This window comes from Linepithema humile, chromosome 8 (genome assembly GCF_040581485.1).
Source record: "Linepithema humile isolate Giens D197 chromosome 8, Lhum_UNIL_v1.0, whole genome shotgun sequence".
NCBI lineage: Eukaryota > Metazoa > Arthropoda > Insecta > Hymenoptera > Formicidae > Linepithema > Linepithema humile.
The window spans coordinates 3154850-3171489 of record NC_090135.1 but is presented as its reverse complement, the minus strand read 5'-3'; the positions used below and the strand labels follow the sequence as shown (position 1 = coordinate 3171489).

General features: G+C 33.5%; 1 protein-coding gene and 1 pseudogene across 1 annotated transcript; both read left to right on the top strand.

Annotated features, from left to right (window-relative positions):
• The first annotated feature begins 9449 nt into the window (after positions 1–9449).
• Positions 9450–11825, top strand: LOC137001439 (uncharacterized; annotated as a pseudogene).
• Positions 11826–13056: 1231 nt separating this feature from the next.
• Positions 13057–15959, top strand: LOC105669623 (activity-regulated cytoskeleton associated protein 2-like). The gene has a single exon (XM_067360278.1). It carries the CDS (start codon positions 14961–14963, stop codon positions 15957–15959), a length of 999 nt encoding a protein of 332 aa, XP_067216379.1. The 5' UTR covers positions 13057–14960.
• The last annotated feature ends 681 nt before the right edge of the window (positions 15960–16640 follow it).

Genomic DNA, 16640 nt, shown 5'->3' with positions numbered 1-16640 from the left:
ATTTATTGTACTCTTGTTAGTATTGTTAAAATATTGTAAAAATAATGTATTATTAGTTTATTAGTAATTATAATAGTATTATTAATAGTGGTCTTCCGCACCATCTTCGAGGTTCTACTAACGGCGCGTCAGGTTTTTTTAGTGGACCTTCGTCAGGAGCCCTATTATACCACATTTCATTATTCTTTCTATATTTCTTTTATACATATGTGATGTCATTTGCAGACATGTTAGTAACATTTTATTTATCTATAAATATGTGACGGGATAGAGAGTTAGCACGAGATAATTGATTTTATTTTAAATTTTATTTAATATATATGTAGAATAAATCTTAATATAAAATTATCACAATATGACTAGTCAATATATTATTACAATGTTATCACATAAATTAGATTAAAAAATATATTATTAATAATAATAATAAATCAATAATAAAAAATTTAAAATAAAAATATAAATAAAAAATGAAAAAATAATAAAAATATAGTTAAAAAATAATAAAAATATAAATAAAAAATAAAAAGATAGTTAAAAAATAATAAAAATATAAATAAAAAATAGAAAAAAGATATTAAAAAATAAGTTTCATTGTTAAAAAAATAAAATTAATATTAATATTAAATTAATATATAAAATTATTTGTATATCTATTTAATATCTTATTTATTTATATAATATTTTTTTATTATAATAGGGCCTCTTCCGCCCTGGCCACCTCTCTGTCCACACCCACCTCTGCCACCCCATCCACCTCTGCCACCCCATCCACCTCTGCCACCCCATCCACCTCTGCCGCTCCATCCACCTCTACCTCCCCATCCACCTCTGCCTCCCCATTCATTTCTTCCACCTCGCTGGTGATACCAGCAAGCGCGAGACTTTCCGCCTCCTCTTCTTTTTTCTAAAAAATAAGCACATTTACAGATAAGTATTATATTAAATAAAACAATCATGCATATAAATTAATCATTTAGTTACAAAAAATAAAAGAAAAAAATAATTTACCACTTGTTTGTTCCTCCGGCTGCTGCTGCTCTTGTTGGATGTTTTCTATGTTTTTATTTGTATTTTGCTATTTGTATTTGTAAATCAGTAGAGTTTCTAACCACAGTTTGTAAACACTTTCTAAAACCTAAGTTTTTAAAAAACGTATGCAATAATATTCAATTTTCTGACAAAAATAATCAAAAATCTTTAAATAAAATAAATTTAGGATTAGAATGCGAAGAATACCTCGACGAACTGACAAAGAACGGATACTTAGACATAGTTGCGAATGTTCGAGAAAATTGTTTGCAATTTTATGTGACAGCTGCCGAGGAAATTAGTAAAGGATTACCAATTAATGACAAATTTTTGTCAAAATTGAAAGTTTTTGATTCAGACGTTGTTTTATTTGATTTTGACAGAGAAACATCATTCAATGACGTTTCTTTTATCGTTCAAACTCTCGGTGGTTTTGATGAAAATAGTTTAAAAAAAGAATGGTTTATTGTACATCTCAATTTTACAGAAACAGAAAAAACAAATCTTAAAAAATTAAGTTTTGATAACATGTGGAAACAGATTTTACAAAGTAAAAGCTCCAGAGATCTTGTGAAATATTCAAATCTTAAATCCCTTATAAATTCTATTAGATTACTTCTAAATTCTAATGCCGATCCAGAAAGAATATTTTCAATTTTATCAGACATAAAAACAAAAAAACAAAATAGCTTTTCATCCGTCTCTGTAAATGCCATTTGCGTTTTAAAATCAGCTTTGAACGCAAGAAAAAAATCTATTTTAGAGATGGAGATTAATGAAAAACATTTGTCTCTCATGTCATCGAACAAATTATATTCTACATGTCCTAAAAAACATAAAAGTTGTTTTAATCTACATGCTGCAGACGTTGATGATATAGCTGGTCCCTCAACATCTAATGATACGCAATAATAATGTTACAAATAAATAGTATTTTTTATATAACACAAAAAAGTAACTGCTAATTTTATTACAGAGGTGTAATAAGTTTTTTGTCTGCAAATGACATCACTTGTAAATGACAAGCGTAAAAAGAATATCTTGTCTGCAAATGACACCACACTTGTAAATGACAAGAGTAAAAAGAGTATCTTGTCTGCAAATGACACCACACTTGTAGATGACAAGAATAAAAAGAGTATCTTGTCTGCAAATGACATCACATATGTATAAAAAAAATATAGAAAGAATAATGAAATGTGGTATAATAGGGCTCCTGGCGAAGGCTCTACTAAAAAAACCTAACGCGCCGTTAGTGGAACCTCGAAGATGGTGCGGAAGACCACTATTAATAATACTATTATAATTATTAATAAACTAATAATACATTATTTTTACAATATTTTAACAATACTAACAAGAATACAATAAATCTGACTGCATTTATAATATATGTTACCGTCTCCTCCACTAATCTCCATAGTACAGTAACTCTTGCTAATATGCAGTAGTTTAAAATAAATGATTAAAAATGGAATAAAATATAATTTGGCATATGGAGCATATATCATAGATTGTTGGTGTGAAAATTTTAATTATTTTTTATATAGAAATAATTCGTCTACATTTGAGACGTTAAAATGTACACCGATCTCAGATTGAGATACTAGAGTGTACGAAAATTAAGTACATTATTGATCTCACTATTTGGATTCTCCGAATGTACGAATAGAAAATTATTGAACGAGAGAAAAAATATCAGGACGCGAGTGACTAATTGTAAGTTGGGAAATAATTAAAAGTTTTACAGGTATGTAAAATCTTTCGAGTCGATAGACATAAATGTCAAAGCAAGCATGGCTAAACGAATAAGGCGAGTAGCAGAAACATAGTGAAAGATTGCTAAGAATACCACCGATAGACGGCGCCAGCGGACGGCAGCCAGATGATCGAGCAGCGCCTCGATAAAATCGATTCTGCGCGGGCGCGCTCCCGCCTCATATTTTTAATGTTAAACATGTAACCGATCTGTTTTCGAGAATGTTCCAGCGAGTCGACCTGCGAAAGAACTGAATATCGAGATTTACTCTCTAACGTCGGGTCGAGCTATTGAGTCGCAAAAAGATAAGAAATTATAGAGAGACTATCGGAAGTATAAATTGAAAAGAACTTGTATTTTTTCGGTCGTACTAACATTGTAAAATCGCTGTTTGCTTAAATTGATTTCCAATATAAGTGTTCTACTAGAATCAGTGTTTTAACATTCATTTACAAACTGCTTTTCCATCCAATAATAATATCGTTGCCGAATAAAACTCCCCAGATAACCAAGCGTGCGATTTCCGCACAAAATACCGCTATCGTACTGTTATTGTACTGCCGCGAGATGGCGGCGTACGGCGTAACTGTACGGTAGCGGTACAAATAGTATACATGATATTATAGTACAGCGTATCATCATTGTACCTATACTGCATATTGTTCGGTACATATCGCACAATAGGAACTGTACCGTACCATTACGGCGTACATCTACATAAAACTAGCCGACAGAATTATTAAGTTTAATTATTTTTAACTTTTCTGAGTGTATTTTGTTTGTAAATTTGTTTGTGATTGATTGTGAGTTTGTTCATAATGTTTGTGACGAATTAGTTTTTTTGATAGTAATTAATAATTTTATTTTAGTCATGCAATGTCAGCCGACCACTTTTTTAGTATAACAGATATTTTGTGATAACTGATAACTGTAATTAATAGGAAATCCTTTGTGATTTACAAATATACTAATGTTACGTTTGCAAATTGATAAATATCTTAATTACTTGCAAAATAAGTTTATTTTATAATTGTATTGTGCATGCGCATCCGCCACGCGTAACGCTTCGACGCGCTTTTTCTAGATAGGAGTCCCGAGTATACTTTGCGCATGCACAAAACAATTATAAAATAAAATTATTTTGCAAGTATTTAAAAAATGTATTGATTCACAAACGTGAAAATTGATGTATTTGTAAAACACAAACAGTTTCCTATCAATTATAATTTATCTGTTATCACAAAATCTGTTTATTACTAAAAAGTGTCGACTGACATCATGATTAAGATAAAATTGGTAATTACAAAAAAACTAATTTGTCACAAACGTTAAAAACAGACTCACAATCAATCACAAACGATTTACAAATAAAATACACTCACACAAGTTAACACTAGCCTATTGGCGTGTGACACTTGGCTAGTGTTATTTGTCAGAAAAGTTAAAGGTAATTAAATTTAATAATTTCTGTCGGCTACTTTCATATAAATTACGGCGTACTGAATATGGACTGAAACCTAAAATGAATCCATAATGTTTAAATACACACATAATTAATTAATTAAATAATAACTTTTTATTAAAATTATGATTCTAATTTAATATTAATTTAGCAATGATAATATTTATTTATTAAATAATATAATGGGAGTCTGAGTTGCTGTTTACATCAAAGTTCTATCTTCATTTTTTGGTGCGTGCAACCGACGCAAGCGCGGCTGGACGAGATCCGATATCCCACATTGCCAATTGGCCAGTTCGACACTAGGATCTTCCGATTGGTCAACTGTGCTGGTTACCTTAAGTCGTAGTATCGCGTGATGTGTGCATCAGGCTTAATAAGACCCTCCCAGCGCGGCGATTTTGTTTTTTCATTCTTCTCTGTGATAACATTAATCTGTACGGACGTGTTTTTCTTACTTCTGTAATTTTTCAAGTTATTACGAGGAATATTTCAAAGATTCAAAGAATCATTTTCATTCATCCAGTATCTGAGGTAAGTAATTTTTCATATAACAATTAATTTGATAATCTTTCTTTGGGTTTAATGATTGATTAAAAATCATTCGATACCGCGACTTTTCGTTAATCAATTTTCTCTCAATTTTATTTATCGTATATGTGTTATTTCATCTCAATATATTTGTCGCGATTATTTTTGGCATTAAACAATAACATTGAGTGATTTGTTAAACTAAAAATGTGAGTTGCAACTTTTGGCTCGATTTTCGTAACTTAGCAACGAGTCGCCGGCGCGCGTAACTAAGAGCACAAAGATCGTTGTAATCGTTCTCGACAAAGTTGTAAACGTAAGTCGGAGATGAAGCTTTATCTAAAGCTTTTGATTCGTCGTTGCAATCATATCAAATTATAGTATTAACTTATATGTGATTTATTTATTTATTGCATTTGTGATATAGACGTCCCGAGGCTGAATATCGCGCGCCTTAGTTATGCGTGTGCGGCGACTCGTTGCTAAGTTATGAAAATCGAGCCGAAAGTTGCAATTAATTTCCATCTCTGTGTTAAACAATTAAACACATTATAAGATGTGTACCAGGTTATATCTTTGAAATTCTCTACTAATCTCAAATTTTAAAATACTTTTAGCCAATCGTAAAATTATTTAATTTGGAAAAATATTTATCTCTTTTGTTTTAAAATTAAGGATTCGGATCAAAGAACTCGCCCAGCAAAATCATGTAAAAGTATTGTCCAAACGTCTCAGAGCATGAAAATTTTGAAAGTTGCAAAATTAATTTTTTTTTAAATATAGGCTTGTAGAGAATGACAAGACGGAACTTTTTTCTATTTTCAGTTTTTTTGTTCGATGCTTATTTTTAATAATAAAAATTCTTCAGTTTTTTATTTTTATTATTAAAAATAAGCATCAAACAAAAAAACTGCAAATAGAAAAAAGTTCCGTCTCGTCATTTTCTACAAACCTATATTTAAAAAAAATTAATTTTGCAACTTTCAAAATTTTTATGTTCTGAGACATTTGGACAATTTTTATGGGTTTCCGAGCGCTGGACAAGTTCTTTGATCCGGGTTCTCAATTAAAATCTAAATATCTATTTATCCTAAATATTTTTGTCTCTTTCTTGTGTATTAATAATTTTTGGCATATTTATTCGTATAGAACTTCAGGCTCCTTACCTTTTTTTAAAAAAACTTTTTTTACTCTAATTCACTGTTTAGGAGAGGGTGGGGCAGAATGGACAGGGACGGGAGATTAAGTAGACACCCTTAGAAAATAAACAAAAATTTTTCCTTTTCTTTACATTTTTATTAATCATATATAACTAAATAAAAAAAAAAATTCAATTTTTTATCTTAACCCTTATGTGCACATCCGGGTATCCGGGTACCCACCGGCACACATTTCTTGAAAATTGTTTATGTTCTAGTGAAAATTTTTCTAAATCCGCCTAGATCGTCGCGTTTTGACCATTTTTCTATCAAAATTTGCTTCCAGATTTTTTTTTCTATTAGGAATAAAGAAAATTATAGCGTCAATTTAATTAACTCGACAGGGACACCCGGGGTACCCCGCGGTATCCATGCATAAAATTGTATGATTTCTGTATAATTTCTTACTCAATCATACAATTTTCATTTAGTATCATGACAGAGGTTGTTAAATAAATAAGAACAAATAATTTTAAAATAAAAAATTTAAATTTGTATTTATCTATTTACTCATTCAGCGCATTCTTTACATTGAGTCATCGTTACCGCATGCTTATCACATACGGGTTTGCTACAAACTACACAAGATTTTCTGGTTTTCCTGTGTTTTTTTATTGTTTGTTTATAGCAAATATGACAGGAACCAGTTATCACTTTTCTACCGGTGTGGTCTAACCGCGGCTGAGATCTATAAGGAAGCTCGGCAGAAGTTTGCTTGTTGAGAATGCTCTCAACTGCCAACTTTGTAGAATAATTTCTCATTATTTGCAGATTTTAAGAGCGATCTTCAATTATCGGCATGGCGAGCTCTTTACTTGTCTCAAAAATATTCTACGTTGATTGGTCTTTTGCTTTACCATTTTATTATTTTCATAATAAATTAGGTACGCAGCAATGCACGCAATATCGGTATGGACCAGATGTTATGCAGATATACCACTCATCGGTGTAAAAATAGATGGCCACTAGCTTTTTTCTACAACATTGTCGATATTGCCTGCATTGCTGCGTACCTCATTTATTATGAAAATAATAAAATGGTAAAGCAAAAGACCAATCAACGTAGAATATTTTTGAGACAACTAAGTAAAGAGCTCGCCATGCCGATAATTGAAGATCGCTCTCAAAATCTGCAAATAATGAGAAATTATTCTACAAAGTTGGCAGTTGAGAGCATTCTCAACAGGCAAACTTCTGCCGAGCTTCCTTATAGATCTCAGCCGCGGTTAGACCACACCGGTAGAAAAGTGATAACTGGTTCCTGTCATATTTGCTATAAACAAACAATAAAAAAACACAGGAAAACCAGAAAATCTTGTGTAGTTTGTAGCAAATCCGTATGTGATGAGCATGCGGTAACGATGACTCAATGTAAAAAATGCGCTGAATGAGTGAATAGATAAATACAAATTTATATTTTTTATTTCAAAATCATTTGTTCTTATTTATTTAACAACCTCTGTCATGATACTAAATGAAAATTGTATGATTGAGTAAGAAATTATACAGAATCATACAATTTTATGCATTGGGTACCGGGATACTCCGGGTGTGCTACAACGTAGGTAATTCCGGGTGTGCACATAAGGGTTAAGGTGTCCATTTTGTCCCATTCTCCTCTATAGTATGTAGCTATGAGTCTTTATAATATGGTTTTTTATTTTATGCAAATGTTACTCTTTGCTATATTTAATATTCTACCATACAGCCTACAGTAGCGGTCAATAAAATGTACTCACCAAAATTATTGTTTTCTTTAAACTGTGAAGCAAAGTACTAAATCGTAAAATTTATATTAAAGGGCATTATTAACGACTCATTATTTTGATTAGAACATTTTAGTTGAATTGTTTTAATATATTTTTAAATATTCATAAAAATAGGACAGTATACAATAAAAACAATACTTGTTTAATAAATTTGTATTTCACACGTATAACAATAACAATTATAGAAACAAATAATTAATTATAACAATTATTAATATTTTTTAATAATAGCTAATATTTTGTGATATTTGTAATTTTTCACTTTCGGTTATTTTTCGGTGATGTACCATTTTTATAAATACTGCACGACACTTTTTAAAAATAAGTGTGAACTTAAACAAATTCCTAGCTCGTGTTAATTATCTATACAGGGTGTCCCATTATAAAACATCCACGCAAATTACTCCGAAGATAAGGGTGATAGCAAAAAATGACCTTAACAAACGTTGTAGGATTAAAAGGGGGCCAACTGAGGGTGACCTTGACTTTGACCTTGCAGTTGATTTTCAAGGTCATTTGAAGGTCAGAGTAATTTTTTAAAATAAAAACCCCTATTTTTGATTCCAAAATCTAATAGCTGATGTCAAGAGCTTTTCAAAACACTATAATGAAGTTATTTTTCATTAAGTACTTTTTGAGTTATGAGGCTTGTAAATTACAGTTTTGACATAAAATACAAAATATCTTGTAAAACATTCAATTTTTGGGAATTTTACCTTAATACTTTTATGCATAAAATAATGAGACAAATCAATTGGTATAAAGAAAACACATTGGTTTTAAAACAAAGTATGCAGTTGCATGTTGCAAACTACATATTTTTTCTTGAAAGCAGCTATGTGTTTTCTTTATTGCGTGGATGTTTTATAATGGGACACCCTGTATATACCCAAATAAACCTAATTTAATTCTTTCTATTCTTGCAGTACTTATCAAAGACAGGTTATTTTGAAGAATCCTGCTGAGCACATTTCATTGACCGCTACCGTATATTTTTTTCTCCATGTTATTGTATAATGACAATTTTTCAATATTTTTTATGCTGATTATTTTCCATCTTCTTTCGAACAGATTTAACAAATTATTCTTTCGTTAATTGCGTGTGGGTCTTCTGTGCATTTTTCTCATTGACTTATTGCTTTTTCTTCAAGATTTGATTTTGTTGTTCAAAGTTGTTGTTCAAGTTCCTAACGTTACTGAGTTCTTTAACTTTCTTCTCGTTCCTTTCTTTACATTTTGTAATTTATGACACTCAAGACATTTTTCCTTTTCATCATTCACTGGCTCTAACTTAACGTTTCTAATGGATTATTGTTTCATTTTTGACATTTATTGATAGAGAATGCTTCTTTGTTTAAATAAATTCCTATTAATTTCGATCACGATTTATTTCATCAGTGGTATAATCCAATCAAAACATCCGTTTTGCCAACTGTCTGTAGAGACAATTTTATAGCAAACAAATGTGTTTGTTTAACTGTACGTATTTTCAATCATTTTATACTTAACACTATTTTATTCTTAATTTACAGGTCAGATTGCTGAAATAATTACAACAGACGAGGTTTGTGTAATTTATTGCAGGTATTTTATTTATCTTATTTTTATTTATTGAGTATATGCAATTGTTTTCCGATAGACTCCTGATATATTATTTTCTTCAATTATTTGCAAGCACATTGTTAATACATAATTTAATTGTTATTTCTTTCAAGATTTCATTACATATTATTGAGTTTTAAGTTGACTAAAAAAACTTGTCTTTTTTTTGTTTGTTTAGGCTTTTCCACTTCAGACTTCATTTATTCTTTCTCGAGTTATTTTTTCATCTCGTTCATTTCTTTCGTTCATATTTTACTTCATCGATATGTTACGTTTGGCGAACAGGCGCAGTCGCAAGCCTTATCATTTACTATCTGCAGTCCATCGTCGTCGTTTGGAAAAATTAGAAAGAGCTGCGCGTAATGAATACGAATGTTTACAAGAGCAGAATTTAGATATCGCTAGAGCCGATTCAGACTTTGTCGACGAAGGTCAAATTCTTACGGAATGCAATCAGACTGAGGAAGATGAAATTTTTGTATCTTCTGATGCATCAGCTGATGATGTGCAATTTGCTTTTAATGATGAGGCATTAAGTTCTTCAGACGTTGCTAAATCCATTTCAGATCGTGATGATGCGGTAGATATTGAGCCTCAAAGTACTATTGATAATTTTCAAGAACGCCTTGCTGAAGTCTTCGTACGCAGTAATATGTCTCATACGCAAGTAAATGCTGTTTTACAGGTTGTTCGAACGCATCCTTGTTTATCCACATTGCCAAAGGATAGTAGAACGCTTTTAAAAACTCCACAGATCGCACATCCCACACTTAACATTGCAGGAGGTGAATATCTCCATTTAGGATTTGAGGCAGGAATTCTTTCCATTCTTCAACAAACCTCTCCGGAACTGATTCCACTTGACACTTTGATGGTAGACTTTAGCACAGATGGTGCCACACTAGATGGGCAGGGTAAAATTCAAATGTGGCCGATACAAATTAGGATTGCAAATATTCCTCGAAGTAAACCTGAAATCGTAGGCGTTTGGCGAGGTTCATCGAAACCAACTAACGCGAAGGAATTATTTCAATATTTTGTAAATGAAGTTCGAGATGTATTAAATCGTGGAGGAGTTGTTTTCCATAATCAACTAAAATTGATTAAATTGAGGTGTTTCCATAGCTGATTCTCCTGCACGGGCTTTTGTATTGGGTCATAAAGGTCACGGTAGTCTATTTCCGTGTTCGAAATGTTGGATTCGGGGAAATTGGCTTCGTCGTGGAGTCGTTGCTTATCGTGGTATTCAGCATAGGCCTCGTACAGACGAAGAGTACAGACATCACATTGATGGAGAACATCATACAGATTCTGATTCTGCTCTGCTTCCTTTGGGGATAGGGTTGGTAACTCAAACGGTCTTTGACTACATGCACACCGTTTGTCTTGGTGTTGTTCCCAAAATAAATAACGTTCTTGTCGATGGAAAATGTAATCCAAATTTAAAACTTTCAGCCAGATCACTTGAAATTATGACGACACGTCTACAGCAAGTTAAGAATTACTGCCCTAAGGAATTTTCGCGAAAACCGCAATTAATGAAAAAGTGTGGAGGGTTTAAGGCCACGGAAAATCGCCAACTTCTTTTATATACTGCCCCAGTTATTTATTACGGACTCATAAATCCTGTTGCGTACAAACATTTTCTTTTATTACATTCCGCCATTCGAGTTCTAGTCAGTTCTTCCTTATCGGAAGACCGTCTTGATTTTGCACAGACAGCATTAAATATTTTTGTGAATAGAGCAGAAGATATATATGGTCCAGAATTTCTTTCGTACATTACTCATTGTCTTTTACATGTAGTAGATGACGTAAGACGCTTTGGCTCATTGAATGAATTGTCTATGTTTCCATATGAAAATAATATGACGTATTTCCGCAATGCTTGCCGCAAGCCTCATCAACATTTGCAACAAATCGTAAATAGGCGACATGAAAAGTTGCAAATTACACCAAATATAAATTTAACTAAGGAAGTGGTGCGTTCCAGTAGACCCTGGGTTAGTCTTGTAGTTTTTGATGCTCCGCTAGATAGTCGCCAGTTTCAGATCTTAGACACAGGAAAATTTCGTATATCGGTGAAGAATCAGGATAATACGATAATATTGCAGAACTCAAAGGTTTATCTCGTTCAGAGCATCATTCTCTCGCGTGATAATTATCAGTTGGCGGTTAAAGAATTTTGCAGAGTTGAAGATTTTTTTCGATGTTGGTTTGCCATTGTCAACAGTAGGTATCTTCCGATGTTCTTTATTATCCGATAAAGTTGTTATAATAGATCTCAATGAAGTGCAGAATAAGTGTTTCCGCATGCCTTATTGGCACACTGAAGGGCATATAGATCCAATTATTGATGGCTGGGTAGTTGCAGTCATTCTACATACTATGAATTGGAACACCATAGCTTTCATTAGGTGAATTCTCTTTAAGGCATTCTGCATAAGCTCTTCCGTAACGCGTTACGTTACATTAAGTACTGATTATAAACCTAAACCTAAACCCGTACATAAATTTGAACTTCAGTCAACATACAAACAAAAACGTAACATAGCAAAAGCGTCACGCGTTGCGATTTTTTTTGTACGTTGACTGAAGTTCAAGTTTATGTGCGGGTTTACTTTATGGTATCAGTACTAACGTAATGCATTACGGAAAAGCTTGTACGGATGGCCAAATTTTTCTTAAGATGAGTCAACGAGGACGAGAAAGAGAAAAAGAAGCGGACAAGACATTTAAAGCGTTGCAATTACTGGATAACAATATTAAAAAATATCGTAAATCTCAGCAAAAAAGGGACGACAGACACGTACAAGGACATAAAACACAAAACATGACCACACCCAAAACTACATAAAAACAGAACACAGCACCATTATCGCATTTCTCAGCATCATCATCATCCTTGCATGTTCGATCATCATCATTCTCATCTAAACAATCATATAAACACATGCCGCCTCCATTAGCACCATTACAACATAGACCCATCTTATCACACTCACCTTCAGTAGCCACTCAATCATTCGTACAAAACATTCCTCCAACATCAAAACCACTATTACAACGCAGACAAATATTATCACGCTCGCCTTCACCATCCAAACAATCATTCACACAAAACATTCATCCACCATCAAAACCACCACATAAACAAACAACATTAGGAGCATCTCCTGTACAATGCAATCACCTATCACCAGCCAGACAAGGATATGAAGAAGGGACAAAAGAGGAAGGAACATCCCGTGATATAATGCGGTCTCTAAAGTAAGTTTCAAAAATAATTACAAGATAGTCGTTTATGTGCACAAATAAAGACATCAAATTTTATTTCAGAATGATCATGGCGCAACTACGTCGTATGGAAAAGCGACAAATCTCTATTAAAAATAAAACCGAGTAAGTATTAATTTTATGACTATTTAATTACTAAGGAAGAAGGGTGATGCAAGATCGAGCAGACTAGCACCGCACGGTGCTCGGTGCACACAAGCAAAAGTCGATGACGTCACATGTCCGTGTGCGCTGGGTGGGCTGTCGGCGAGTATAGAAGAATAGACATATAGTCTTTTGTCTCGCTTCTACCAAGCCGGCCGCGCGCCGGCGACGTTGCGCGCTTCTTGTTGCGTATGACAACGTATGAAATGCTTTTTTAAGATTTATAGCCTCGTAAAAAGTTTATGATATTGATATTAATAAAATATCTCAACATTATGCATTTGTATGAGTTATTAATTCTTATGTAAATACATGAAATAAATGTATAATGTTGAAATATTTTATTAATATCAATACTATATATTTTTATAAGGCTGTAAATCTTGTAAAAGCGTCAAAATAAATTAACTGCGTTAAAATAAATTAACTGCGTTAAAATAAATTAACCGCGACAAAAATAAGCTGTTAGAATATTTCACATTTTATATATACAGGGTGTCCCTAAATTCGCGCCCACGGAGTACAAGGCGTGATACTTTAGGCTAAAAGGAACAACTTTTTCCTTTAGCAAAATTGCGTGCGATAAGCAGTTTTTGAAGGAGAGCAGGTTGAAGTAAACCAATAGGCGTTCTGGTGTAAGTGGCGCTCAGGGCCGGCGCGCGCGCTTCGCTCACTAGTATCAAATTCTTGACTAGTATTTACAAGTAATGTTAAAACATTAATGCTTTGTTATAACTAGTTTACTATGAATTTATTTGTATTTTAGTTATGATTTTATTTTAATTATACATATGATTAGTTAGACTATACTTAGGACTCAAATAATAAGAATCAACTTGAATACTGAACCGTGATCTTTTTGTATTATTTAAAAAGTGAATAAAATTAACAAAATAAATATTGCTTTTATTTCTTACGTAATAAAAGAATGAAAGAATTGTCTGATTTCGTAGATCTATCTGAAAATAGAGACAAATGTAAATAGTAATGTGCTTTGCGAGCTAACCGTTTCTATTCTTCTAAATTTTTTTCTTTTTTCATCATTTTCTTACATTTTGGAAAATTATCTTACACTTTGGATATTTTTCATAAAACACAAAAATAATTTAAGAAATACACTAACTTTTTCAAAATATGAACTATCAAAGTATGCAACTTTGCAATGATAACTGCTTGATAGTACAAAGTAACGCACATTGAGATAATAAATCGGCGTCGCGGAAAAACGGCTACAATAAATGCAAGTATCTTTACATGTCGTTTTTAAGATCAAAACAATGATTGGCAACAAATTTACTCTCTTCTAATTATAGCAATTAATTTTATTGTATAAATATTTGTTCTATTTGAAAAATATTTTATCTATAAATATTCTATATAAAATTTATATATTCTATATAAAACGTTTTTTATATTTTCTAATTTATTTTAATTTACGTAGCCATTGTTCGCAATATATTCAAATATGCCATAGATGTTTTAATTATCTAAAATAAAAAGATTTCTTTTTTTTATTTACTCTTATCATAAATAAACTATTTAAAAATAAAAAGTTTTAATAGTAAAGTTAAAAGATTTAAGCGTTATTAAATTCGATTCTTTTTTAATAGATGACTATATAAATTATACATTTTTTTACTTACATCGCCAAAAGTTGTGATAGATAAATGAAATAACTTTCCTGCAGTCATCTTAGTTACATTACTTGACCGTCCTATTATTAGAACAAGACCAAGCGCAGTTTTGTTACGTAATTTATACTGTAACACGAGAGGTCCTTGCACGCGTTCTAAAACTGCGGCCCTGAGAGGGCGCTAGCAAGAAGTCACGGTGGCGCCAGTCGTTGTAGAGCGAGTCAAAAAGAAGGCTGTATAACCTAAACTGCATTGGAAATATATCTCAGTTTTTTTCCTTATTTAAATTCTTCTTTGAGCGTCGTACAACCTGTCAAGTACTCACATATCCCAACGGTCACCCATTGATCGTTACAATTGGCGCCCAACTAAAAGGCCAGGTTACGACCGAAGTCGTCACGTCTAACCAAGACGTCATCCCCACGCAAGCCAACTCGACCGACAACGCGGTCGCAAACACGAACGCAATCGTCGATACCACGTAGGGTAAGCTCAGACAAAAAAGCAAAGAAGAAAAGACAAGAAGCTACAATGGCGGAAAGTCAGAACACAGGTAACGCAATTACGTTAACAAACGAACAATTCATCGCTCTTCTACAACAGATACAGATATCTGCTACGAACGTCCCCACCGCAAATGCCGCGCTACCGCAAGGTAATTTTTCGCGATGCACTTCTCGATTCGATGGAAAAAAGACGTCCGATGTAGAAGCTTTTATCGATGCGATCGTTACATACAAAGAATGCACAAATATATCCGACGAAAACGCCCTAAAGGGACTACCGATCCTACTCATGGATCTCGCCGCGACGTGGTGGCAGGGTGTCAAATCTACAGTCAATACGTGGAATGCCGCAATAGATCTGCTAAAACTAACATATGGACCTAAGAAACCGGCATACCGTATCTACAAAGAACTCTTCGCGCGGGAACAAGAAGAAAATACATCGACGGACGTATTTATATGTAAAGCACGCGCCCTCCTTGCTAAACTTCCGTACAACACGCCGTTAACGGAAAGTATCCAATTAGATATGGTCTACGGATTATTGTCATACAAGATTCGAAAGGAGATATCACGTGAAAAAATTACGTCATTTTCGGAATTATTAGATCTCGCGAGGGAAGTCAAAGAGACTCGAGCCGAAGAAAATAACGACACATCTAAACAAACGATATCGTTTCGTAAACATGAATCCCGTCTACGATGTAAATACTGCAAAAGTTTCGGACATACGGTAGACGAATGCATGAATCTTAAAAAGAAACAAGAAAACAGTCCGACCACGACTAGCAAAAAAGACAAAACGGATTCGGATACAGACGATGCGCAAGCGAATAGCCAACGTTCTCGGCCTACAGTTACTTGTTTCGGTTGCGGGAATCCCGGGTATCTCCGTAAAGAGTGCCCTAAGTGCAATAAGACGGATAAAAGCGGCAAAGGCATAGCGAAGCCTGATTTCTGCCTCGTAGACACATCTCCGATACATGCAAAATGCAAGAAACGATTCTCAACATTGAAATATTAGGGGCGAAAGGCACTGGTCTGATCGATACAGCCGCAAAAATGAGTGTCGCTGGTTACAGTCTATATAAAATTCTAATCGACAAAGATCAAAAATTCAAAGAAACAGACGCATATATCGGACTGGCAGACGGTACGCGTAGCAGGGAACACGTTTTATTAACAGAAGTTGACGTTCATCTAATGGATCGCACGATAAGTATCACATTCCTTATAATACCGCACGCAGAAAATAATTACACACTACTCGGCATGGACTTTATCAAAAAAGCGAAAATTGTAATAAATGCTCCACAGCGTATCTGGTGTTTTGCAGATGAAAACGAACCGCGTGAGCTGAACTTTGAAGCTTCGGAAGGAACATCTGACACTGTACAACTGAATTACGTCGAGACACTAAGAAACAACGAAGCCCAAGTTCTGTCCTCAAATCAGCGTGATAAACTCAATGAGTTTTTGTCTACTAACGAAGACATCTTCGCACTAGGGGAAGAGCAGACAACGTACGCTGAACACGCCATTGAAACAGGCGATAACGCACCAGCAGCCGTACCACCATATAAAATGCCCCGACATAAGAAAGAAATATTGGAAAAGGAGCTTAATGCTATGCTAGAAGCAGATATTATCGAAGAATGCGAATCTCCATGGGCGGCCCCAGTAGTATTAGTGCCGAAAAAGGACG

Excerpts from the sequence above, each read along its gene's own strand:
- LOC105669623 (XM_067360278.1), top strand. The coding sequence starts at position 14,961 with ATGGCGGAAAGTCAGAACACAGGTAACGCAATTACGTTAACAAACGAA.